Source organism: Mustelus asterias, chromosome 7 (genome assembly GCF_964213995.1).
Source record: "Mustelus asterias chromosome 7, sMusAst1.hap1.1, whole genome shotgun sequence".
Taxonomy (NCBI): Eukaryota; Metazoa; Chordata; class Chondrichthyes; order Carcharhiniformes; family Triakidae; genus Mustelus; species Mustelus asterias.
In genome coordinates, this window is record NC_135807.1 from 57,564,908 (window position 1) to 57,591,006 (window position 26,099).

The 26,099-nt window shown below is 44.2% G+C and overlaps 1 protein-coding gene across 3 annotated transcripts in view; it reads right to left on the minus strand.

The window, feature by feature from the left end:
- Positions 1-13,160: 13,160 nt before the first annotated feature.
- The window catches only part of adcy8 (adenylate cyclase 8 (brain)), a 105,342-nt gene continuing 92,403 nt past the window's right edge, over positions 13,161-26,099 (minus strand). For all 3 annotated transcript variants that reach the window (XM_078216091.1, XM_078216090.1, XM_078216092.1), the window contains one exon: positions 13,161-13,712. In XM_078216091.1, the coding sequence (XP_078072217.1) occupies positions 13,225-13,712 (488 nt within the window). In that variant the 3' untranslated portion in view covers positions 13,161-13,224. The remainder of the gene's footprint in view (positions 13,713-26,099) is intronic.

Here is a 26,099-nt window from a genome sequence, read left to right on the forward strand (position 1 = left end):
ATCCTGAATCCTGGGTTTTATAAAAAGGGACATGGTACAAAAGCAAGTCCAAAGATGTGCGGGTTAGGTTGATTGGCCATGCTAAAATTGCCCCTTAGTGTCCTGAGATGCGTAGGTCAGAGGGATTAGCGGGTAAAATATGTAGGGATATGGGGGTAGGGTCTGGGTGGGATTGTGGTCGGTGCAGACTCGATGGGCCGAATGGCCTCTTTCTGCACTGTAGGGTTTCTAAGCTTTCAAGTAAATTATGAGCCTTAAAAATACTGGCTCAGTCTCAACAAGAAGGATGTGAAGGTTTTGGAAAGGGTGCAGAAAAGATTGATGAGAACTGATCTGAGGATCAGAGACTTCAGTTATGTAGATAGATTGGCGAAGCTGGTGCTTTTCTCCTTGGAGAAGGGAAGGGATTTGTTAGACGTCCCCTCAAGTTCTGATTCTTACCATCAATGAGTCAAATCCCCGACATATGTTGCTGCATTGAGGGGTCTGAATGGAGTAAATGGGGAGGAACTGTTCCCCTCTGCAGAAGGTCAAGAACCCGAAGGTGATTAACAATAGAACCAGAATCAATAGGAGGAAAAACCTCCTCATGCAGCAGATATAGAAACCCTACAGTACAGAAAGAGGCCATTCGGCCCATCGAGTCTGCACCGACCACAATCCCACCCAGGCCCCACCCCCACATCCCACCCGCCAATCCCTCCAATCTACGCATCCCAGGACACTAAGGGGCAATTTCTTTTTGCATGGCCAATCAACCTAACCCACACATCTTTGGACTGTGGGAGGAAACCGGAGCACCCGGAGGAAACCCACGCAGACACGAGGAGAATGTGCAAACTCCACACAGACAGTGACCCAAGCCGGGAATCGAACCCAGGTCCCTGGAGCTGCGAAACAGCAGTGCTAACCACTGTGCTACCGTGCCGCCCCCAATGATTTGGATTTGGAATGCACTGGCTGAGTGCATGGTGGAGATGCATTCAATTGCGGTTTTCAAAAGGGAGCGGGATAATTATCTGAAGAGAAATCACAGAATTACAAGGGAAAGGTGGAGAAGTGGGGTTAGTGCAATTGCTGTTGCTGAGAACTGACACCGAGACAATGAGCTGAATGGCCTCCTCTGTGCTGTAACCATTCTATTATTCTAGTATAGATATATTCAGGGAACTTTACAGACACACAAAGAAGAAAGAAGCTGAAAGTTACCCTGATAGTGTGATCAAGGAGAGTGGGAGGATGCTTGTGTGGAACGTAAACACCAACATAGATGAGGTGGCCTGATGGCCTGTCCCTGTGCTGCAAATTCTATGTAAAGCTGTCAGCAAGGAATACAAACACTGGACTGTGCTTCACATGCTCAGACCATCACAACCAAGGAATTAATGTTCAGTTAGTAGATGCAGCAGATGTTTATGGATTTTGATGCTGCTTCAGATCCTGGGAACCATGATCTTCAAAGACCCTGAAATGCCTATGATGCACTATCAATACCCAGAGACAGAATCTGGAACAACAGGCTTTTATTAACTACAAATGTGAACTAACTCTTACAGTAACTCTGCCCAAGGGACCGGATCAGAATGAGGCGAAGGGGAGGAGCAGCCACCTTTATACCCCAGTGAACAGGGGAGGAGCCTCAGGCAGCACCAGTAGGGGTGTGTCCAGTCATCAGAACATAACAGTGGTTATCAGGACATAACAGTGGTTTACCACAGCCTATTAATCAGAAAGCTAAGTGCAGGGAGTTGTAAGCTCTGTATTTTTTTACAGTCAGAGAGCTGTACCGGAGAGTTACTGTTGCTGCTGCTGCACATTGACTCAGAGACATGCAGCAGCAGCAGCATTAGATCTCTAACCCTGCGCCTGGCTTTCCCTCTGCCACCCTTTAACCTTGATGTGGAGATGCCGGCGTTGGACTGGGGTGAACACAGTAAGAGTTTTAACAACACCAGGTTAAAGTCCAACAGGTTTATTTGGTAGCAAATACCATTAGCTTTCGGAGCTCTGCTCCTTCGTCAGATGGAGTGGAAATGTGCTCTCAAACAGGGCACAGAGACACAAAAATCAAGTTACAGAATACTGATTAGAATGCGAATCCCTACAACCAGCCAGATCTTAAAGATACAGACAATGTGGGTGGAGGGAGCATTAAGCACAGGTTAAAGAGATGTGTATTGTCTCCAGACAGGACAGCCTGCAAGTCCAGGAGGCAAGCTGTGGGGGCTACTGATAATGTGACATAAATCCAACATCCCGGTTTAGGCCGTCCTCATGTGTGCGGAACTTGGCTATCAGTTTCTGCTCAGCGACTCTGCGCTGTCGTGTGTCATGAAGGCCGCCTTGGAGAACACTTACCTGAAGATCAGAGGCTGAATGCCCGTGACTGCTGAAGTGCTCCCCTCGCATTATCAGTAACCCCCACAGCTTGCCTCCTGGACTTGCAGGCTGTCCTGTCTGGAGACAATACACATCTCTTTAACCTGTGCTTAATGCTCCCTCCACCCACATTGTCTGTATCTTTAAGATCTGGCTGGCTGTAGGGATTCGCATTCTAATTAGTAATCTGTAACTTGATTTTGTGTCTCTGTGCCCTGTTTGAGAGCACATTTCCACTCCATCTGACGAAGGAGCAGCGCTCCGAAAGCTAATGGTGTTTGCTACCAAATAAACCTGTTGGACTTTAACCTGGTGTTGTTAAAACTCTTACCCTTTAACCTTTCCAGGCTCCAGACTCATTGCCCCACTGTGAGCTCCAGAATTTCCAGTCAACACTCGCTGTCAGGCCTGAACCCAAATTCCAGGAACTCATGGCCAAACCTGTCTTGTGCCCCACGTAATAATGCAGGTGAATTCACTCAACATGGTCCCTCCACTGACTGCCTCTGTGTCTCGTTACAGCCTCATGTAGTTCACTAGAATCATAGAATCCCTACAGTACAGAAGGAGGCCATTCGGCCTATTGAGTCTGTACTGACCACATCCCACCCTATTCCCCTAATCCCACACATTTACCTTGCTAATCCCCCTGACACTAAGGGGCAATTTAGCATGGTCAATCAACCTAACCCGCACATCTTTGGACTGCGGGAGGAAACTGAAGCATCCGGAGGGAACCCACGCAGACACGGGGACAAAGTGCAACCTCCACACAGACAGTGACCCGAGGCCGGAATTGAACCCGAGTCCCTGGAGCTGTGGGGCAGCAGTGCTAACCACTGTGCCACTAGTTGTGAGAGAATTATCCTCCAGTTCTCACCATTGCCATCATTGAGGCAAATTCCCCTGCATGTGTTACTCCTGGAAATATGTAGCTTCGATATTGGAGGCAGTGAAGATTAAAATCAACACCAATCTCACAGATTGAAACGCAGTCAGACAATTAATGGGATGGATTCCACTGAGATCACTGGGAAGAAAAATCAAGTGGGGCGTACAATGGATGGACAATTCCCAGCAGCATTGCATCCCTGTCCTCCTCAACCACGCCCTCCACACAAACCCCCTCCAATCTCCACCACTCTCGTCCTCCCCAACACCACCTGCCCTCGGATTCTCACTCGCTAACCCTTCCAATCTTCTCAGCAGCAGCGCAGCAACGAGTGAAACTGATCTGACAGAGCGGTTTCAAAAAACATCTGAGCTCTCAGACTCAAAGTTCCAATTTGTTTTGGCTGTTTGGTGTAGATAACAAGAACTCTGTTTAAATATCAAGCCCGCCCCTCCGCCCACCCCCCCCCCCCCACCCCGCCCTTCGACCCCGGTGTTTGGAAATGTCTGCACCCCACTCTCCTGGGAGCTGGTTGGAGGTGCCGGAGTGGTGTATCTGTGTGTTCTGGCAGCATTTGCACCCCTGCTTGAGGTCATCCAAAACTCTGCTCTACATATTTTAACTCACACCAAGCGCGGGATTTTCTCACCGCGCTCGCCGCCAAACTGGAAAATCCCGCCCGAGGTAACAGAGCTTTGCATGGGCCGCCCCTCGCCCGCTACGATTCCTGTGGCAGGTGGGACGGGATAATTCCACCCCCACCCCCCCAAGTCCTGTTCACCTATCACTCCTGTGTGCACTGATCTACATTGGTTCCTGGTCAAGCAACATCTTGATTTTAAAATTCAGATCTTTGGGTGGAACTTAATACCTGTACCTCCCACGCTCCCCTGGGAGGTGAGTTCTGGGAGAAGAGTATGAGAGTGTGGGGTGGTGATCCCATTGCCTTCCTATATCCTTCCAATTTCGTCTGAGGCAAGGGGTTTACTGGCAACCTTTCTGCCTGGATGCCAATTGAGGCCCTTAAGAGGCCAATTAATGTCCACTTAAGGTCTCTTTGTGCTGCTGTTGGTGTTCAACCACTGGCCAGTGGGAGACTCGCCCTGCAGTTTGCTTCCACCTGGTTGTCAGGGATTCATTCAAAGGCCCTCATTGCCTGATCGTGGGGCTCAGCATTGGGAAGATAGGGGGACTTCTAAGAGCACCCACAGCACTTTCCTCCAATCCTACACCCCCACCTCTCTGCCAAACACCTCCCAAAACCCCAATCCTGATCAAAAAAACCTGTTGGACTTTAACCTGGTGTTGTTAGACTCCTTATTGTGTTTACCCCAGTCCAACGCCGGCATCTCCACATCCTGACTTCCTTTCTCCAGGGAGCCCTGGTAAAAGCTGAAGTGAATCACCAGCGGCAGCCAACACTGCCAGCGGTGCTGCTGGGGAAGGAGAGCTGCTGGCCTCAATTTGGCCGGTAGTTCATAGGGTTGGGATTTTTGCTCTTTTTGGGGAATTATTCAATATTCAATAGACTTGTATTGTCCGAATGGAAATGTGCTGGAGTACAATTGCATAACCAAAGGAAAGAAAGAGGATTACATCACTCTAGCTCAGTGGCTAGCACTCCTGCCTCACAGCACCAGGGACCTCGGTTCGATTCCCGGCTTGGGTCACGGTCTGTGCGGAGTTTGCACATTCTCCCCGCGTCTACATGGGTTTCCTCCGGGTGCTCCAGTTTCCTCCCACAGTCCAAAGATGTGCAGGTTAGGTGGATTGGACATGCTAAATTGACCTTTAGTGTCAGGGGGACTAGCTAGGGTAAATGCATGGGGTTATGGGGATAGAGCCTAGGTGGCATTGTGGTCGGTGCAGACTTGATGGGCCGAATGGCTTCCTTCTGCACTGTAGGGATTCTATGATCAGCAATACCACAACCCATGTTGCTACAGTCCAGAACCAACACAGCCAAAATAAAGAGATTTGGTAAAATAGAGAAAATACTTCCTGGTGTAGATTTTAAAAATGGATACGTAATTCAATGTGTCCCCCAAAATGTTTCCTCTATAAGACGTATTGGTGTATTGAGAGAATGGAAATGAGGCAAAATTTTGGGAAGGTCTTTGATCCCGGGTACAGTCCATCAGCAGGCACTCAGCCTTTTTGAAATCTTGCTATTCCTCTACTCTAGGCTCCAGGCCAAGGAGACCACTCTTGCTGACCCAGTCTGCCTTTGTGCAGAGGTATTCTGGCCCAAAAAACCCCCTGCTAACCGGCAGTGGTTCCAATATAGTTTTCTGTCTCCTAGGCCACGTGGTTCCAGGTAAGGTGCTGAAGAACTGAGGGGTGGGGGTTAGGGAGATGACCGGTGCATTTGGCACCTCCAACTCACAGTTGATATAGCCAAGCTGAAGTCAGGCCTTTCCCGCAAGTCTAATAGCTGTTCCGGAAACTTCATCTCCCTATCCACGTGGAGCATTCTTTCAAACTGCCACCCTCTTAAAACGCCCTGAAATGAAATGTCCCCCATGGAGCCAGGAGCCCTGGATGCAAGGTTTCCACTGCCAATGAGGGGCTTAATTCCCTTCAGGTTCTCAGAGCTGGATTAGCAGAACGAGACCTCCCACCACCCTCATTAAATTCCACCTCTAGTTTGAAAATCCCTCCATGGCCTCACCCTTCCCTATGTGTGTAATCTCCTCTAACCACACAACTCTCTGCAATGTATGATCTTTTAATTCCGTCCTCTTCAGCAACCCCAATTTTAATCGTTCTGCTTTTGGTGACTGCATTGTCACCTGCCATAGGCCCTAAACTCTGAAATTCCCTCCCTACCCCTCTCTATCTCACTTTCCTACTTTAAGACCTGAAACCAATCTTTTTCTTTAACCAAGTTTTTGGTCAACTGACCTAATATCTCCTTATGCCCAGAAGGAAAACCAGTTCAGACCAGTATTCTATTTCCCTGCTTTACTGGTGTTTCATTTTAAAGTATACAAAACCAGTTCAGACCAATATTATTTCCCCGTTTTACTGTGGGGTTTTTTGCCTTCTGTGTGTGGTTCAGTACCACAATGGGTGGCACAGTGGTTAGCACTGCTGCCTCACAGCTCCAGAGATCTGGGTTCGATTCCCAGCTTGGTAAGGATTCCCGAGGTGGTAAGGGGTGCAGACTGATTGCTATAAGTTCTTGTGCTTTTTGGCTCCTAGGTGTTGTTAATAATCACTTTCAGTTCATAAAGACTTTTTACATTTAATTTTCCATGCTATCTGGATCAAAAATGAAACCAAACTTAATTGCTTCTCGACACAACACTTCAGCCTCTAGTGCAGCTGTGAAATGTGGCCCCTGGAATACTTACACATAACACATTTGTTCTTACCCAAGTAGTTGCTAGCTTTTTATATTTACAACTAATACAATATATAACACTGTTGGGAAGGAAATATAAATATCTACACTGTCTGTGTAGAGTCTGCATGTTCTCCCCGTGCCTGCGTAGGTTTCTTCTGGGTGCTCCGGTTTCCTCCCACAGTCCAAAGATGTGTGGGTTAGAGGGATTAGTGGGGTAAATATGAGGGATTACGAGGATAGGGCCTGGGTGGGATTGTTGTTGGTGCAGACTTGATGGGCCAAATGGCCTCCTTCTGCACTGTAGGGATTCTATGTAATGTTCCTGTGAAGCACCTTGGAATGTTTAATTACATTAAAGCTGTTCATAAAAATAAGTTGTTGTTGTACTGGAAGCCCAGTTCTGCTGGAATTTGCCCTGTTTGCACTTTAAATTCCAGAGTGAAGACTGTGGGAGGATCTTCTGCCAGTCAATCCCTGCCAATGCCTCAGAAATTTCCGGTTTAAATAAGATTTTTTTCCCCAGAAACTAAAGCTATCATTTTTCTATAAGGAGGGGTGGTGTTAAAACTGTGTGAGCCATTTATGGGTCTGAGTGGATTCTGTAATAAGGTTAATGATCTCAGCTTCATTGATGACAATTGCTCCAAAACAAACTCTTGCATAGGGCTTCTACAAAGCAAATATCACTCGTGTGGTGAGAAGCCTGCTTGGAGCAGGCCCATACACGGGCAAAGTGCATGTTGAGTAGAACTTCACTCAATGTCAGATTGTTCAGCCTGAGGCCTGTTTTGAATTATTTAAACATGATTTATGCATTTCAACAGCACAGCGTCATTTTTTGATTCCAAATTGTCCGTCAGGAAATAATTTTCCACACAACTGTGGCACATGAAATTGGGACTGGATTTTCTAATGAATGCCTGCGATACTGCACAGCAGACAGAGAATTGGAACAATAGAGCCTTAATGTTTGCAGTTAATGGTTAACAGGAAAGTTTTGAAATCGCAGTAGTTGTCCTGGTTCCTGGCCAGATGATGGTAATCAGAGGTTGGTTGACATTATGCCAATTTTCATAGCTATGTTCTTTATCTGCTGTTGCTTGTGGAGGTGATAAGGGTGCAGACTGATTGCCATAAGTTCTTGGTGCTTTTTGGCTCCGAGGTGTTAATAATCACACTTTCAGTTCGTAACGACTTTTTACATTTAATTTTCCATGCTGTCTGGATCAAAAATGACACCAAACTTAATTGCTTCTCGACACAACACTTCAACCTCTCGTGCAGCTGTGAAATGTGGCCCTTGGAATACTTACACATAACACATTTGCTCTTCCCCAAGTAGTTACTAGCTTTTTATATTTACAACAAATACAATATATAACACTGTTGGGAAGGAAATATAAATATTTCACAAAATCTGAAGTTATTTATTTAATAAAATGGTTTATAGATAGGGAAGGCTTGCCCAATCTTTTTGCATGGGGGGGGCCACATTGCATTTTTTTCCCACTTTTTGCCCTGCCAATGAGGAGATTTTGGAACAGCGCATAAATTTTAAAAATAGTTGAGTGTGAGGAAAACAAACAACTTGCTGAGCAAAAATAAAAGCAATGTCAAAGTAATAAATTGATTAAAAGTAATGAATAATAATGACCATTGGACTATAAGAGGGTGAGTGTGTGTGTGCCTGGCTCACTCCCAGTCTCAGGGTGCTGAGTCACTCACCCTCATTTACTGAGAGTAAGTGAGTGTATGTGTTGGTGTTAGGATGGCTATGAATCCTGAGACTGGGAGACACACACACACACACACACACACACACACACACTCTCTCTTCACCCCCCCATATCAACACACACACACTCCCCCCCACAAACACACACACTCACTTCACCCCCATACCAACACATACACACTCTCTCTCTTCACCACCACCCCCATACCAACACACACACTCTCTTTCCCCCCAACACACACACACACATACTCACACACCATGCCCCCCCCACACCAATACACACACTCTCTCTTTCCCCCACAAGCACACACACACACATACACTCACTTCACCCCCCCCATACCAACACACACACACACTCCCTCCCCCACAAACACACACTCACTCTCCCCTTCAACAATACAAACACACACACTCTCCCAACTCAAACACACACTCATTCTCTCCCCCGCCACACACAAACACACTCACGTACTCTCTCCACCCCCCCCCGCCCCCCGCCCCACACACTCACTCTCTCCCGCAACAACACAATGACACACACACTCACCGTGGCACCGACTCCACCCCCCCCCCCCCCACCCCTCACCAGGTCCACTGCACCCCGCCTCCCCCCCACAAACACACACACATTTGAAAAACAAATGCCAAAAATTCATTAAAATCACACGATCCCAAAGGTTGATAAGAATGGAAGCTAATTCTGATGCATAAAATATCCAAAGCACACTTTGGTGCTTTTGTCTCTTCAGTGCCTACGGTAACATGTGAGGCAATCCATTTCCTTCTCTGCCTTTTATATTTGCAGATCATTTTTATTTCCACTTTGAAGACTACATGGACAGACAGTTGGCCTGATTCACCACTACCCTCTCCAACCCTCGGGCAAGTACCCTGACGAATGGTTCTGTTTGATCAGAAAAAATGGTAAACAAATAGTCATTTAGTAGTAGGGAACTTGAATTTTGCTGAAAAATAGACTTTATTTTAATCAAAGCTTTGCATCTTGCACATGTAAGGACAGTTTACAAGAATACCAATGTCAAAGGAAACAACAAATATATACAGTGTGAGAAAGGGATGCTGATTGGTAGGGACATTGCCATGGAGGGTGCACCAGTTGATGGTGACTGACATTAACTGCCAAGTATTATTAAAAGTTTAAACTAGGCAGTTTGACTCTGACTGGTCATGGTCCCTGAGGAATGAAATAGCGAACGATTGTCACTCATTTTGTTTACAGTTGTACGCACTATAAGATTAGCCTTATCAGCAACTGCATAAATAGGGCCAAGGCCATTTGCTCACTATGCAAGATTGATGCTGAAATAAAGGGCATCAAAGGCAGCCTGTGGGAAAATGGTTACCCTGATCAGATCATTTGGTGTTGTATATTGTGCAGTCATTAACCGGCCTAACATTGTCACGTTTAGCCCTGAAAAATGTCCAGTCTACCTCAGATTACCCTGAAAGGAAAGGTATCTACAAAACATTTGAGCACCAGGGGAAGCTAACTGCTTCATGCTGCTGCAGTGCAGCACCAACACGAGTGGCATTCGCCATTAACAGGATGCTGCATCAAGCCAAAAAGATGTTCTGCCTCTCACACAAATGAGTAATGTGGTATATAAATAAAAGTGTGTTGTTAGGTACGTTGGCCAAACATCCCAAAGACTGGCGGATTGTCCCTTCTGCTGTTCGCAACGGGCAAGGTGCAGCCCATACGTGCAAAACTCAAAACTCAAAACAGTGTCCAATATTAGATGTCATTTCAAGATTGGGCAACATTTGGCAAATTATCCTCAGTCTGCTAGGAATTATGCTGATAACCAATTTAAGAGTGTCAGTCGTGTACTGGAAGCTACATCTTAATACGCAGGGCCCTCTTCTTTGTGGACAGAAAGAACATGGACACACATTGCACCTATTTTAGTTAAACAGAATGAGTGACAGCTATTCACTGGTTCATTCCTCAGGGCAATGCCCGGGACCAAACAGAGTCAAACTGCCTGGCTTAAATTTCAAACAATACTTGGAAGCTAACTGTCAGTCACCATCAACTGGTGCATTTTCCATGGCAACACTTTTTACTAATCGAAGTCCACTTATCAACCAATCAACACCCTCTTCTCATGTAGTATGAATTTGTTGTTTCCCCTAACATTGGTATTCCTAAAAAATGGCCTGATGAGCATAAGACGAAAAGCTTAAACAAAAAATGACTAATTTTTTCAGCAAAAAATGATGCTCGGCTGTCAGTGCAGTTATTTGCTAGGGGAGAAATTATCATCCCCAGAATCACATTAGTCAGGTAAATGTATTTTTCTGTGCAACAATTGTCTCATTCAATAAAAATTCAGTGAAAGAATTGCATGTTACCCATTGCTTAAGAACGGAATTTGTAGCACTCCTGTGCGCAGTCTGTACGCAGAAAGACAGTTGTAGATGTTTCAAAGCAGCACTTCACATGCATAATTACAATGCACCTTTTATGATGCTTGCAAATGCCAGACACCACAGTCTTTCAGTGCCGATCCTTTTGCAGATCATTTGGGAACTAGAGGAAGAAACTGAATTAGTCTGAACGGGGTGAATAGCTGGGCTGCTACAGGCTCATCTCAAGCATCCGTCAGACCCCAGCTTGACTGGAATTTCTGGTGTCTTTGCCATTCAGGTGGTGCGGTTATCTGGGGAAACAATCTATTGTCCCCTCTGACTCCCTCAGAAAGAGAATTGATTGTATAAACTTTTAATTATCTTAATCACCCTACACCAAGACCTATGGAGGTTAGGGAAGCAGGAATTGACAGTGAGGGGATTGCTCTTCCCTCACCGCCACCCAACATCAGGGGCTATGTTTCAGGTAGATGGAGTTTCCACCCTAGACTAACCCTGCTCTTCCCCACTGCCCCAAGAAACTACTAGAAAGGTAGGTCCTGAACAAGTTCCCAGGCCTTCTGCTGCATTTTTGAGTTTTCTTGGCTTATCTTTTGATACCTTACCTAAAAATCCATCCTGTCCATCACAGTCTCCTCAACAAGGATGCGCTCCTTTAGCTCTGTTATATCCATTTGCATACATCTCACCAGACTATTTTAAGGCAAATACAAAATCGATTCAGTTCATGCAGAAATGTTTAAGCAAAGACAATAAAATCATGGATTGGTAATCACTAGAGCAGTTTTATCCAATAGGATTTTGTGGTCCATTAAGCCCGTGGTGGGAGTTCAGGCCACCATGTTTGCCACATAGTGCAAAATAAATGCGATATTAATAAATCAAACATGCAATCTTTTGAAAATGGGTTTCGAATTTGAAACCATTGACAAGCAAAACTGATACTGAAAGAGGAGGGAGAACATCTTCACAAGGGTTTTGTAATTCAACTGTTCCACAAAGCAAGCATGCAGTACACACTCTTAAAAAAGGTGATGACAATCTGTTAACTAAAGTACTCTGTTTTGACTGTGTGGCCAGTTTATTTAAAAACAAATCTCTCCCAGTGTAATTGTTCCTATTTTGTTTGAGTTGATGGACCAGGAGACATGGGGAGGGAAAAGAATTGACAATCTCTACATGTTGCCTTCTATGCTCTGACTTCTGCCTTACATATGTTTTGTTGCCTGTCATTTCTGACCACAGCGCCAGACATTTAATAGATGTTTGACTCATGGCCAACCTCCTGTAATCTATCCGTTGATGCCCAGACCATTCTAATGCAGCAGGACTGACATCATGAATCCTGCCTTATTTTATTAGGGTCTACCTGGTGAAGGCTCGACATAGCAATGCATTGTCCCATTACTATTTGTATAGTCTTGCTGTGTACTAATTGGCTGCTGCATTTCCTATAATAGTTAACACATTTCAAAAATACTTCATGGTTGTAGAGCACTTTGGAAAGGCCTGAGGTCATGAAAGACACTACATCCATGCAAGTTATTTCTTTCTTTAAAACTAGCAGACAGTGGAGCACCATGATTTTTAAAAATTTCTTTCATGAGATGTGGGCTTCATCGGCAAGGCTAGCATTTGTTGCCCATTCCTAATTGAGGCACCTTCCTGAACTGCTGTATTCCATTCGACTTTTCTTCAGCTAAGTGGCATACGCCAGCTAAGAGGGCAGTTAAGTATCAACAACATTGCAGTGGGTCTGGAGTCACATGTAGGCCAGACCAGATAAAAACAGCAGATTTCCTTCCTTAAAGGACGTTAGTGAACCAGAGAGATTTTGATGAGCGCTGGTACAAGGGCATTCAAACGACAATTACAGGACCAGCACATCTGGATGAATAGACCATGCACAACTGTGTGGAATTTGCACATTCTCCCCGTGTCTGCATGGGTTTCCTCCGGGCGCTCCGGTTTCCTCCCACAGCCCAAAGATGTGTGGGTTAGGTGGATTGGCCATGCTAAATTTCCCGTTAGTGTCAGAGGGATTAGCTAAGGTAAATGCATGGGGTTATGTGGATAGGGCCTGGGTGGGATTATGGCCGGTGGTCTGAATGGCCTCCTTCTGCACTGTATGATTCCAGAGCTAAAGAAAATTCAGATCAGAACAACCCCATTTTTAACTCGTTCCATAAACAATATAACTTTTTAATAGCAAAACTTGCAAAAAAACTTTTCATCAGCATTTTGTGAGCATAGAAGTGAAATGCATTAACCCATCTGTGATATTACTATGGCTAAGTATTCTTATTGAGTATTGAACAGAGATATCCAGACTTAATTTCTGTACATTGGTTTCCCAATGATGTAAATAATGCACAATTTAAACTACCAGACCAGTTTTAAAAAAGTAAACCTTTTTATTTATATATATATATATAAAAGAAATACAAAATTTCAACAATTAAAATGTAATTATGGCATTTCAGTTTTTTCTGAGCCTTCGACCTGCGCCACTGCTTCAGGTACATTGGAAGTAAGTAACGTCCTTCTGTTGTAGTGTCCCTTAATTATGCCAGAGTTGTTGTTTTCATTCAGAATTTGTTTTTGTTTTTGTCTGTTTAAACTCTGTACAAGTCCGAGAACAACAGCAGCCAATGAGTATTGACCAGTTAGCTTTCTTGGTTGCATTATAAGTGGATTTGGCTGAACTCTTCCCAGAAGAAAGTATGTTTTGACCTTCCCTTCTTGTTCACTTATCCCTTTGACATATATTTCGCCTCTGTACTCAAAGGCAAATCCTTTGTCCTTCAGGATAAGATATGTATCTTCAGGCACTTGAATTTTGCCACTAATGCCTGTGCTATCCATGCGGCTTGCTAAGTTTACAGTTTTACCCCAGATATCGTATTGAGGTTTCTTTGCGCCAATAACCCCTGCAACGACTGAGCCATGGCTAATACCTGGAAGTAAATGTGCAATACCAAATAAATAATTGAAATACTTAAATGCAGTAATTCCCGTCGAGGTGTCATTTCATGTCATAGCAACATAATTACATTAATCACTAACCCTCCCCCCACACACAATCTTCACACCTTTTCTCCAGTTGGAATAAAACTTCACAGGAACTAGTCGCCTTTCAATAGCTTTCTCAAAGTGTCTATTCTTCATGGTCAAAGATAACGAACCTTGGCAGGTTATTTGACCATGGAACACATTAGATCTGAGCTCTGCCTAGTCCTGTCCTGATGCCGACACACATGTACTTTCCAGCAGAGGTCAATGAACACTTATCAAGAGTAGGAACATTGGCTGATATGTTTAGCCCCTTGTAAAGTCAGGGACAGAGTCCAATTACTGTCTCCTGAAATCAGTAAATTCAATATAGACCAGGGATTGAACATAGAATGCTCTTGGTCTGTATTGCTCAACATCTGGGTAACTCCTGGACCTAATCATCAGGGAAACTTATGAATCACTGTTTAAACAGAAAAGGGGAAACAAGAAAACCATCATCCACACATTTCTAACTCAGTAACATTCTCAAGTAAACATTCTATGTTTAAATTTACTGTGAAAACATTTAGGTGTTTGACAAAATGGAACTATTTTATTAAGAATCAATGATTTGCTCTGAAACACATTGTAAATGTGCACATATCAATGTACATGTCAACATATTGATCTCAGAGCATAGAAAGAAATGGATTAAAATAATTTATAACACAGCATATCCATTAATTTGAATTGATATTGTATTGGGAACTATTCCAATAATTAGAGCAAAAACCCTCTTAATTTTGACCAAAAAAATCAGAAGGACAAATTGCTTCAGAGGAATATGTTATTGTTAGCAGACACTCTCAAAATATTTGCAGTCAAATTAGTGGGGTGGATTTTCCCATTCTGCCCACCACAGGAATCATAGTGGGCGAGGGACGGACCATGGAAAGATCCGTTGATCTTGGGCGGGATTTTGCGGCGAACATGGCCAGAAAGTTCCATCCACGATATCTTTATTGCAATAGTATTTGTTTTAATACAGGATTTCTAGTTATTCTTTCAGCAGACTTCAGTGGAATCAAAACTTCTTACTCTGGCAAAAGCTGCATAATGTTGCTGATGTGTAAAAACAGGCCAAGGAATAAAAATATAAATACTGTCAAGAGCCTTGATGACTTGTTTAGAACTATGAATATGAAAGTCTAATTCGGAAACCCTTTTTCCTTAGTTGAAAAGGCAGGTTTACATCTGATGGGCTCCAAATAATTCTTGAAATAAAAACTCCACCACCTTGAAATCTGCAATAATTATCATTGAAGGAAACAGCTTCCTACCTATCTAATTTGTTCCATGACAAAGTCCTTGTTTAGTATTTAAGCTTTGTTATGAACAACATTATTACTGCTATTTCCTTGAGTCTAAGTTTGTACAGTGGTGTGCCCATTGGAGTTAGACAGTGCAGAATCGTCCCTTACTGTCAGGGAGATTAGCAGGGTAAATATGTAGGGTCACAGGGATAGGATCTGGGTGGGATTTTTTCTGCACTGTAGGAATTCTAAGATTCTAAGAAATTCTGGAGGATATACACTTTTAACGTCCGCTGTGTCCATAGAACCAATACTGATATATATACTTAAATCGCCTGACAGCGTTACTAAAACTTTTTAAAGAAAAGCTTTTAAAGAAAACTTTTTAAAGAAAAGCTTTTAAATAATAAACTGTATCAAATAATGTCGCTGCCATTTTGTCACACTTAACCAATTCCATCAGCTCATCAAATTTGCCCATGTGGCCCATCCCATGCTATCCCTTCCTCCCATGCCATTCCGTTCTCCCCTGTTATCACTCTCATGCCATCCCCATCCCATCCCATTCCTTCTATCCCCTACATTCCATCCCTATCCTTCTCATGCCACCCTAATCCCTCTCATCAATCCCATCCCATTCTTCATGGAAGCAATCTCTCCAGCCAGGGTAACTTTATCGTTGGGCTCTCAATACCTTCCCATGTTTTAGTTCTCTACCAAACCCACTCCACTGCCACGAACCTCTGGCAGTTGCACATGCATCGCAAGCTCCAATCCTCTGTATAACCCCATGTGCCTCCACATGTGGCAACAGAATAAACCCATTGACAGACATGTCCTTTAAACTAACCAATCAAAACAGTTCAGACAGCCAAACACCGATTGCTATTATTATAGATTGTCAAAAGGATACTTCATGGAGTATATATTATCTGCCACTTGGTGTCCCTGTAATGCTTTATAAATGGCAGCATAGATTGTAAATAAGAGTCAAAAATGTGTGAATGAATGATTTAAGAAAGCATTGTAAAAGTGAAATTAATGCTGCTAACATATTTATGTCAACTAGTTATGTGGAAGATCTGAAGTCTGTGCAGCCATTAATCCATTGCACAATGCAAAGAAGGACATAAATATTTATTTTAAATGATGGTGAATTGAGATTGCATTCTTAAAAACAAAATTCAAAGACAGTGGAACAGGTACCAGTTCAAGTGGGCATTTAAGTGCATGAAGATGATGTTTCATGCAGAATAATTAATTGATCAGAAGTGGCATTTGATCTTAATGGGCCAGGTCCCAGATGCTCTGTAAAAGGCGATGTGGTCTTAGCTGGTTGGTATCAAATAATTGGAACTTCTGATTCAAAAATTCATAATGACCACTTTAATGAGCCAGATTCCACAGACAGTGATGAACAAATGTATTATACTTGCATTTGCCCAAAGACTTTTTAATGAGATTTTGCACTAGAAGTTTCTGCCATCGAACCAACTAAAATGCGCAGTGTCCTCTACAGCAGTGATTCCCAACCTTTTATATGTCATAACACACCTCTACACTGTAAAACATTTTGGAGACACACCTCCTATTTTCTTTGTCTTCTTCCCTTACTAGGATCATCGTTTTAACTTCTCCCCGTCATCTCACCTGTTTTTATTTACTTCTCCCGGTCTCTCTTGCTTCCCCCATGGTTTTTGCGCCCTTTTTGAGGTTTAGCTTTCTGTGCGGGTGCATGGGACCTTTGTCTTCAGCTCCAAGTCCTGTACACATGGGCCTGACCAACCTAATAAATCTAAACCATGCTGCACATGCAGCTCTTTCCCAGTTGGCACATGCACGGAAGGCCAAAGATTCATCAGGTCTTGGAGGTGCCAAACACAGAGCTGAAGGTGAAGGTTAGTTTTAGTTTAATTACGTAAATTTTGAATCTTTTTTCGCAGCGCACTTCGGGGGTCGATTAGGAATCACTGCTCTACAGAGCATCTGAGATGTGTGCAAACAGACCAAGCAACTGCACGTCTCCTTAATCAAGCAGATTGGAGAATGGTTAATGAGCAGCGAAGAGTGTTAACCAGGAGTGTCATCTGGAATATTTAACTCAGAAATTAGGTACAGAAAGCAAAATGAAGGGAGGGAAAGAAAAGTAGGAGAGAAAAACGAAAGAGAAAGAAAAATAAAAACAATTTTTATTTACATGTTTCACTTTTTTAAAATATCCAATAAATGAAATCTGAAGTATCCAGACTGCACACTTGTTAAAGTTCACTCTTGGTGGCAGAGAGGTTTTTCAGTATTAATTAAGACTTATGATGCCATTAAAGATTATTTATACTGGAAAGGACAAGCACTAACTACTTTTTCTGGTGAGTTTTGTGTATATGATGGGGCGGAGGAGGCAGGATTTAATATCCAAGAACAGGCGAGTTTTCAGTGGATAGAGCAGTGGTGGACAACCTGTGGGCTGGGGGCCACCTGACGCCCACCTGGGTTCTGTTCTGAGTGTGGCCCACAAGACGTTTTGTTGATTGTTGCCGGTGCACAGGGTTGCCACATTCCACTGATTTCCATCCGCGTAGTTTTTTTCCTACTGGTATGACTGAAGTGATGCGCACGTAACAAAGGGCAAGTGAAATGAGGTGCATACTGGTTGCAAACAACACGGACAACGCGAGAGCCGTGCACGCCCTTTGTATCCAAAGTGTAAATATTTATTTTATTTTTACCATTTGAAGTTGATGACAGTTCTATTAATATATAAATGATTAAGCATTTCTATAATTCGTTATGAAGTATTTGGCATGTATTAAATGTATTTAATCTTATTCACAGAGTCATGTGAACATGCCTGATTTCAATCTTGCAGCCCACTGAGATAAGACGACCACTCATGCGGCCCACTCACTAGCCTAGGTTGTGCATCACTGCGGTAGAGGGTTACATCTCTTTTTATTATTACAATGGGAGTGCAAACCACCCACTTTGGGTTTAATGGGAGCATGTTAAGGGGTGGCACTGGGTGGCTAGCACTGCTGCCTCACAGTGCCAGGGGTCCAAGTTCAATTCCAGCCTTGGGTGACTGTCTGTGTGGAGTTTGCACGTTCACCCCGTGCCTGTGTGGGTCTCCTCCGGGTGCTCCGGTTTCCTCCGACAGTCCAAAGATGTTCAGCTTAGGTAGATTGGCTATGGTAAATTGCCCTTTCGTGTCCCAAGATTTGTAGGTTCGATGAATTAGCCATGGTAGATGTGTGGGGTTACAGGGAGAAGGCGGGGGAGAGAGCCTGGGTAAGATACTCTGTTGAGAGTTGGGCAGACTCGATGGGCCAAATGGCTTCTTCTGCACTGTACGGATTCTGGGGGGAATTCTCCCGTCCCGTACGCCACGGGTATCATAGGGGGTGGGGAGGCGGACCACACAAAGGTCCATTGACCTCAGGTGGGATTCTCCGGTTTTGGGGCGAGCGTGGCCGGAGAATCCCACCCTCTATGTTTTGATAAGTATGGCAAGTTTTGGGAACCTTGGATAATGAGAGATATTGTGAGCCTAGTCAAAGAGAAAAAGGAAGCATTTGTCAAAGCTAGGAGGCTGAGAACACACGAAGCAAGTGTGGAATACAAGGAAAGTAGAAAGAAACTTAAGCAAGGAGTAAGAAGAGCTAAAAGGGGTCATGAAAAAGCATTGGCCAGCAGGATTAAGGAAAATCCCAAGGCTTTTTACACATATATAAAGAGCAAGAGGGTAGCCAGGGAGAGGGTTGGCCCACTCAAGGACAAGGGAGGAAATCTATATGTGGAGCCAGAGGAAATGGGCGAGGTATTCACGAAAGAGAAGGACTTGGTGGATGATGAATCTGGAAAAGGATGTGTGGATAGTTTGAGTCATGTTGAGATCAAAAAGGAGGTATTGGGGTTCTTGAGAAACATCAAGGTAGACAAGTCTCCAGAGTCTGATGGGATATAACCCAGAATACTGAGAGAGGCAAGAGAAGAAATTGCTGGGGCCTTGAGAGAAATCTTTGTATCCTCACTGGCTACAGGGGAGGTCACAGTAAGAAGTTTAACAACACCAGGTTAAAGTCCAACAGGTTTATTTGGTAGCAAAAGCCACAAGCTTTCAGAGCCTTAAGCTCCTTCTTCAGGTGAGTGGGAATTCTGTTCACAAACAGGGCATATAAATACACAAACTCAATTTACAGAATAATGGTTGGAATGCGAATACTTACAGCTAATCAAGTCTACAGGGGAGGTCCCAGAGGATTGGAGAATAGCCAATGTCGTTCCTTTGTTTAAGAAGGGTAGCAAGAATAATCCGGGTAATTACAGGCCAGTGAGCCTTACATCAGTGGTAGGGAAATTATTGGAGAGGATTCTTCGAGACAGCATTTATTCCCACTTGGAAATAAGTGGACATATTAGTGAGAGGCAACATGGTTTTGTGAAGGGGAGATCGAGTCTCACGAACTTGATCGAGTTTTTCGAGGAAGTGACAAAGATGATTGATGAGGGTAGGGCAGTGGATGTTGTCTACATGGACTCAGTAAGGCCTTTGACAAGGTCCCTCATGACAGACTGGTGCAGAAGGTGAAGTCGCATGGGATCAGAGGTGAGCTGGCAAGGTGGATACAAAACTGGCTTGGTCAAAGAAGACAGAGGGTAGCAGTGGAAGGGTGCATTTCTGAATGGAGGGCTGTGACAAGTGGTGTTCCTCAGGGATCAGTGCTGGGACCTTTGCTGTTTGTAATATATATAAATGATTTGGAGGAAAATGTAACTGGATTGATTAGTAAGTTTGCGGACGACACAAAGGTTGGTGGATTTGCGGATAGCAATGAGGACCATCAGAGGATACAGCAGGATATAAATCAGTTGGAGACTTGGGCAGAGAGATGGCAGATGGAGTTTAATCTGGACAAATGTGAGGTAATGCATTTTGGAAGGTCTGATACAGATAGGAAATATACAGTAAATGGCAAAACCCTTAGGAGTATTGATCGGCAAAGGGATCTGGGTGTACAGGTACACAGGTCACTGAAAATGGCAATGCAGGTGGAGAAGGTAGTCAAGAAGGCATGCGGCATGCTTGCCTTCATCGGCCGGGGTATTGAGTTTAAAAATTGGCAAGTCATGTTGCCGCTTTATAGAACCTTAGTTAAGCCGTACTTGGAATATAGTGTTCAATTCTGGTCGCCACGCTACCGGAAGGATGTGGAGGCTTTGGAGAGGGTACAGAAAAGATTTACCAGGATGTTGCCTGGTATGGAGGGCATTAGCTATGAGGAGAGGTTGGAGAAACTTGGTTTGTTCTCACTGGAGCGACAGAGGTTGAGGGGAGACCTGAAAGAAGTCTACAAGATTTTGAGAGGTATGGACAGAGTGGATAGTCAGAAGCTTTATCCCAGGATGGAAGAATCAATTACTCGGGGGAATAGGTTTAAGATGCGAGGGCAAGTTTTAAAAGAGATGTACGAGGCAGATTTTTTACACAGAGAGTGGTGGGTGCCTGGAACTCGTTGCCGGGGGAGGTGGTGGAAGCGGAAACGGCAGTGACTTTTCAGGGGCGTCTTGACAAGTACATGAATGAGATGGGAATAGAGGGATATAGTCCCTGGAAGCGTAGGGGGTTTTAGTTAAGTCGGGTAGCATGGTCGGTGCAGGCTTGGAGGGCTGAAGGGCCTGTTCCTGTGCTGTAATTTTCTTTGTTCTTTGTTCTTTGATGCCAACAAGAATCTTGCACATGAAGATTAAATTGCTGCAAAATGGTGAGTACTCATTGCCATATTTAACATCCTTGGGAGATGTTCATTAAGTCTATTTCAAGTTGTTTTTAACATCTGCACCACAGGTTTCCAGGGTTTGGGAAATGGAGGTGAGTTTGAGCAGCAGTGTGAGTTATTAGTTAAACTTGTCATTATCCCATTTTGAATACAAGCTCACTTTTTGCAGCTAGTGTCTCAGCTCCCTCTGGCAAAGGCCTATCAGGGAATTCTTGTGTGGATGAAGCCTGGGAGGTGAGACAAGATCAGGATGGAAGGTGTATTGGATGTGTTTGACAGCACATTGGAAGAGGAAGACCATCACTATCCATAGCAGCAACAAAAGGCTGTGGTGAGATCAGTACTTGAATAGGAGAAAAGTGCCCAGGAGAGAGGTGGATGATATTACAGGAAGCACTACTGAGGCTCATCTTCCTTGACTTCTTGGAAAGGTATTACTTCCTCAGGTTGAGGTTGTCTTATCAGGTGATGGCAGCTCAGATCCTTCCACTGGATGGTCTGCTCATCATTGGATCTAAGCAATGCTTTCAATTTTTTCACCTCTGCTTTCTTCCAGTGATGATGTGGAGATGCTGGCGTTGGACTGGGGTAAACACAGTAAGAAGTTTAACAACACCAGGTTAAAGTCAAACAGGTTTATTTGTAGCTACCAAATAAACCTGTTGGACTTTAACCTGGTGTTGTTAAACTTCTTACTGTGTTCTTCCAGTGAACCAGTGAAGAGATATCCAGGATCTCTCAGTAGGTTCCACATAAATGTATTCGGCAGATTTGCCAGGGCTAACAATTTGTAAATTTTCCTTGTGATGACAATAGCTAGAAAGTGCAGGCACTCTGACTGGCATCTCTGGTTGGATTTCATCGGCTGCACACATGTGCCAATCTGAGCATCGCCATAGCGACCAGGGTGTTTGATAAAACACAAGGATTATTCACCCATCAATGTGCAGCTGGTATCAACCACATTGAGAGAGTCATGCAGGTGTGCACCAGGTTCCCTAACAGTTGGCACAATGTCTTCAATCTGTAGCAGTCCCAGATCCTTGTGCCCTTAGAAGCAGACTGGAAGGCTGGTTTGCAAGAGACAGGAAACCCCCTTCAAACATGATCCTATGAGAAACTTGACCGATGAGATGCTGAAGCGCTACTGCCAGAACCAGATGATCACCAGGTGTGTCACAGAGCAAACCACTGGAATGCTAAAGATGCGCTTCAGTTGCTTAGATAGGTCTGGAGATACACTTCAGTACTCACCAAGGTGAGACTCCCAAATGATAGAGATGTGCTGCATTCTGCCCAAGATTGTGCAGCGGGGAGGACTGCAGGTGGAAGAAGACAAAGGAGTTTATCACTCATCTTCAGATCTGGAGAATGCAGAGAAGGAGGAGGATGAAGATACCGTGGCCTTACAACACGCCACAGATTTCTGCTAAGTTAGTGTGTAGCAGAGTGGAGGGACTGTTGGTGCACAAGAGGGATGATTGTGGAAGGGGACATGGAAATAGGAGCTTCCCTCAAGGTGCTCCCAGTTCTTCACTGCAGGACCACCCATTTATATTGCTGCCAGGGAAGCCAGCGGTTCCCTCATGTTGCAAAGCTTCACCCAGTGTGAAATATAAAAAAATGAAATCTTGCAGTGCATTCCCACCAGGACTATTACCTTTCTGATGTTTGTACTAAATAATCCTTCAAGCACTCATCCACACAATGCACATCTGCACAATAGGTTCCATTGTGTATCGATACCGATGATAAAACAAGGGAAATGGTGAGTTGGCACCTGGGATGTAATAATGGGCAAGATCTGGCAGTGGTGCTCATCAGTAGATTTCATGTGACATTATGTGGTAACTTAACAACATAGCATTTTGTCAAACACCCATTAGTATACCTTTGGAGAATTTAAATTTCTCCAACTTACACTACTTTCTGCTTCTATGTGGGTGCACCCTCTGTGACTGCAGCAGAGAGGTAGGCTGCTCAGGTTCCTGCTCCAACTGCTGAGATACTTTTGGCCTATGTCCTCTGGGATTTGGAGCCTATGTAGGCCATGTCAAAAATAGGAGAAAGAAGTTTTGACTGGAATTATACCGCCCACCCGCCAAGGGAATCGGAGCAGGCGAGGGGTGGACAATGAGAAGGTCTATTGACCTCGGGCGGGATTTTACGGTTTCAGTGGGAGTGAGGCCATAAAATCCCGCCCATCATGTCAGGTGCTGACTGAGGACAAGAAGTGGGAGTGTTCCCATTTCCATGTCCCCTTTTGCCATCATACCTTTCATGGGCTAGCACTACATCAGTCCTTTCACTCTGCTGCACACCAGCTTGACGGAGATCAGTGACACATGTAAAGCCAAGATACATGTCATTAATTGGTTTAAGATGGGGCTTCTGCCCCTATGATAGCGGCCAGCCATTAAAATAGCCAGAAGCCGTCTAGTCCAAGCAGTACAACGGGAGTGGTGGCCACTGCTGAGGCTACAGCAGTCCAAAAGGGGAAGGAGCTGAAATAACTGTAAAGTAAGTGGGGTGGGGGTATCGCCTGGACCAGACTAGAAAATGGTGGGGGGGTCAGGGGGGACACCTTGCCCACCAGCTCAGTGAGAGCGACCAGGCTACACGTTTGGCATGAGCCTCTCCTGTGCTGGTTAATCCCAATGGCAGCCGGATGAAGTCCTCAATTAGTTAATTAATTGGCCACATAAGGGCTTCAACTGGCTCACAGATGGGCAGAATACCTGCCACTACCCTTGCCACTGTTGAAGCTGCACTTGGGCAGCTGGTGGAGATGTGTAAAATGCGGTCCACAAATTCAGCATGAAGAGGTTAATCTCCCATGCCAAGGCTTAGGAAGAGAAGAGTATCACATCATGTAATGCTCAGTACATTATTCTACTGTTAAAGTGCCGTTGTGTGTAACTTCTTTTCAGGCCACAGTATCTAATTGTTGGTTGTATCAAATAAATTAGACTCATTTGTCTGACAACATCAGGTCAATTAGAAATCAGAAGAAATCAGCATGAAATGAGTGTTTCTTTTTGAAATTTCATTCAAATGTGACACAAATGTTCAATTAACAGTGTGATATCTCAAGCATGATTGACATGTCTCAAAATATTTATCTAGTTGAATGTTATGATCTGAATACTAGATATGTGACAAGATTAAACTTCATTCATTGCTGTTGAAACGTCTACATTTCCCTTACATGAAATCTAGTTTAACGTAGGCATAAGCAATATTCATCCCCTGTTGATCAACCCTCAAAAGTTCTCGGCTCAGAAATGCTTTCACTGCGAACGTTTGCCCCATCTTGAGGTCTTGCACCAATTTTCATAGGGACAATATTATTCTGGTCCGATTTTAACACAACATTTCGTGGAGAGTTAGAATAAGCCTCAGGAGCCAGACTTATTCTTGGTAGAAGAATGTTGTGTGCCATACAGAGGCTCGGAAGGTGGGCGGGGGGGGGGGGGGGGGGGGGGGGGGCGGGGGGGGAGTAACATCCTTTTTATAATCACGTCCAAAGAGACGGAATGGATTTTAATTTTGGGCCAGGTGGGTGGAAGGAATCCAGCCTTACGGTGCTCATGGATTTATTTTGGTCATAATAATTTAAATTATTTGAAAGAAGGTAGCATCATGAGGCTAGTCGTGATAACTTGCCTACCCAATTCTTTATAGTTCATTGGGGGGGGGGGAGTTGCAGTTTATATGCACCCAGATTGGTGACAGTTTCATTCAATTCCTAATAAAATTGTGTCGGAAGGATATGCGGGTCACAAATTTCATGAAAATGGCTGCAGTGATGACGATGTGTGATTAACTCACAGCCATTGCTTCCACTGCAGGCCGCTCTCAAACCTTGTATTGCCCACTCACTTACATGACTGTGGCATGCAGTCAGCACTTAGTGCATTGTTGAGTAGTGGTGGCTTTTATTTATGCCATGTCGCCAACAGGATACTCTGATAGCCAGTTACAGAGGGAAAGTTAAGGTATAGGATGGTCGGTCAATGGGGCAATTGGGGTTGTGTTCAATGGTACCACAGTCGGAAGAGTCAGTCACAGACAGCACAACCAGCAAGGCGAACGCAAGAACAAAGAGCTGTGTTGGTTGCCACCTCTCCCCAGCTGGTTCACATACAGCTGGCGATAGGAGCTGTGCCCTCATGATGCGAGGTTATGCAGAATGCAGCAGATTACGATGTGTCTTTACAGTAGGCTCTGTCAAGGACTGAGGGCCCTTTAAGAGTGGTTCAGGCAGGGCAAGTATTGCCACAAAACACACCAGTCACCTTTCCAGTCATGTTTCGTGCGGCAGCATGGCTTTCGTTAAGTGCATGCTGCGCAATTGTGCATGGATTGCACAATAAGTAAGAGCAATGCCATCAGTAGATATGCAGCAGGCAGAAGATTTCAGTGAGGACATACATCATGAAGCAGAGATATGTGACCCAATGGGCTGGATTTTCATATTGGAGTTGGATAATGGGAGTCAGGAAATTCCCTGTTGTCACATCCGCTTCAATAAAAAGTGCCTCATTCTGGGAGGGTGGTAGTCGACACGGGGAGTGTTGGATGCATGCTGGGTCCGCTAACTTTGGAAATAGTTTGGAGATGGCCACAGGAGTACCATGTGCCAAGGTGGGCTGATTAAGGGGCCCATCTTGGTTCTCCGGGACTTGGAATCAATATTTTTAGTCGGATTTAAGACCTTTAGCCCTCACTCACTCTCCATGCCATCCCATGCTGCCTCCACCTCCCCCTAATGGCTCCTCATACCTTCCATACCAATTCACAGCACCTCCATGCCCATTCACCCAGTATATGCTAAGTATATGCTAAGTAATCCTATAGTACAATAGCATGTATGGAAAAGCTGATAAAAAAAGTCATTTGTAACTCTGTATAAAAATCTAGAACATAGAACAGTACAGCACAGAACAGGCCCTTTGGCCCAGGATGTTGTAATCTGCTGTTACTTCAACCCTATCAAAGTGCCAATCAACCAGATCTTTAAATTATCAATAGAAAAAATTTCAAGAACTTGACTTCTTTTTATCCTATGTAAAATAATGGATGTCTGAGCTCTCAGCCAAGCCTCATTATGTATGCAGGACTGAGATCCCAGACTTCCATTACTCCGTTGAAACAATCTCTTTTATCGTTGGCTCAATGTTTATTTACATAAGATGAAGAGGTGTCAAGTGCTTGTAGTTTCTGCTATTGCTACCTTAAAGATCTGGTTAATTGACACTTT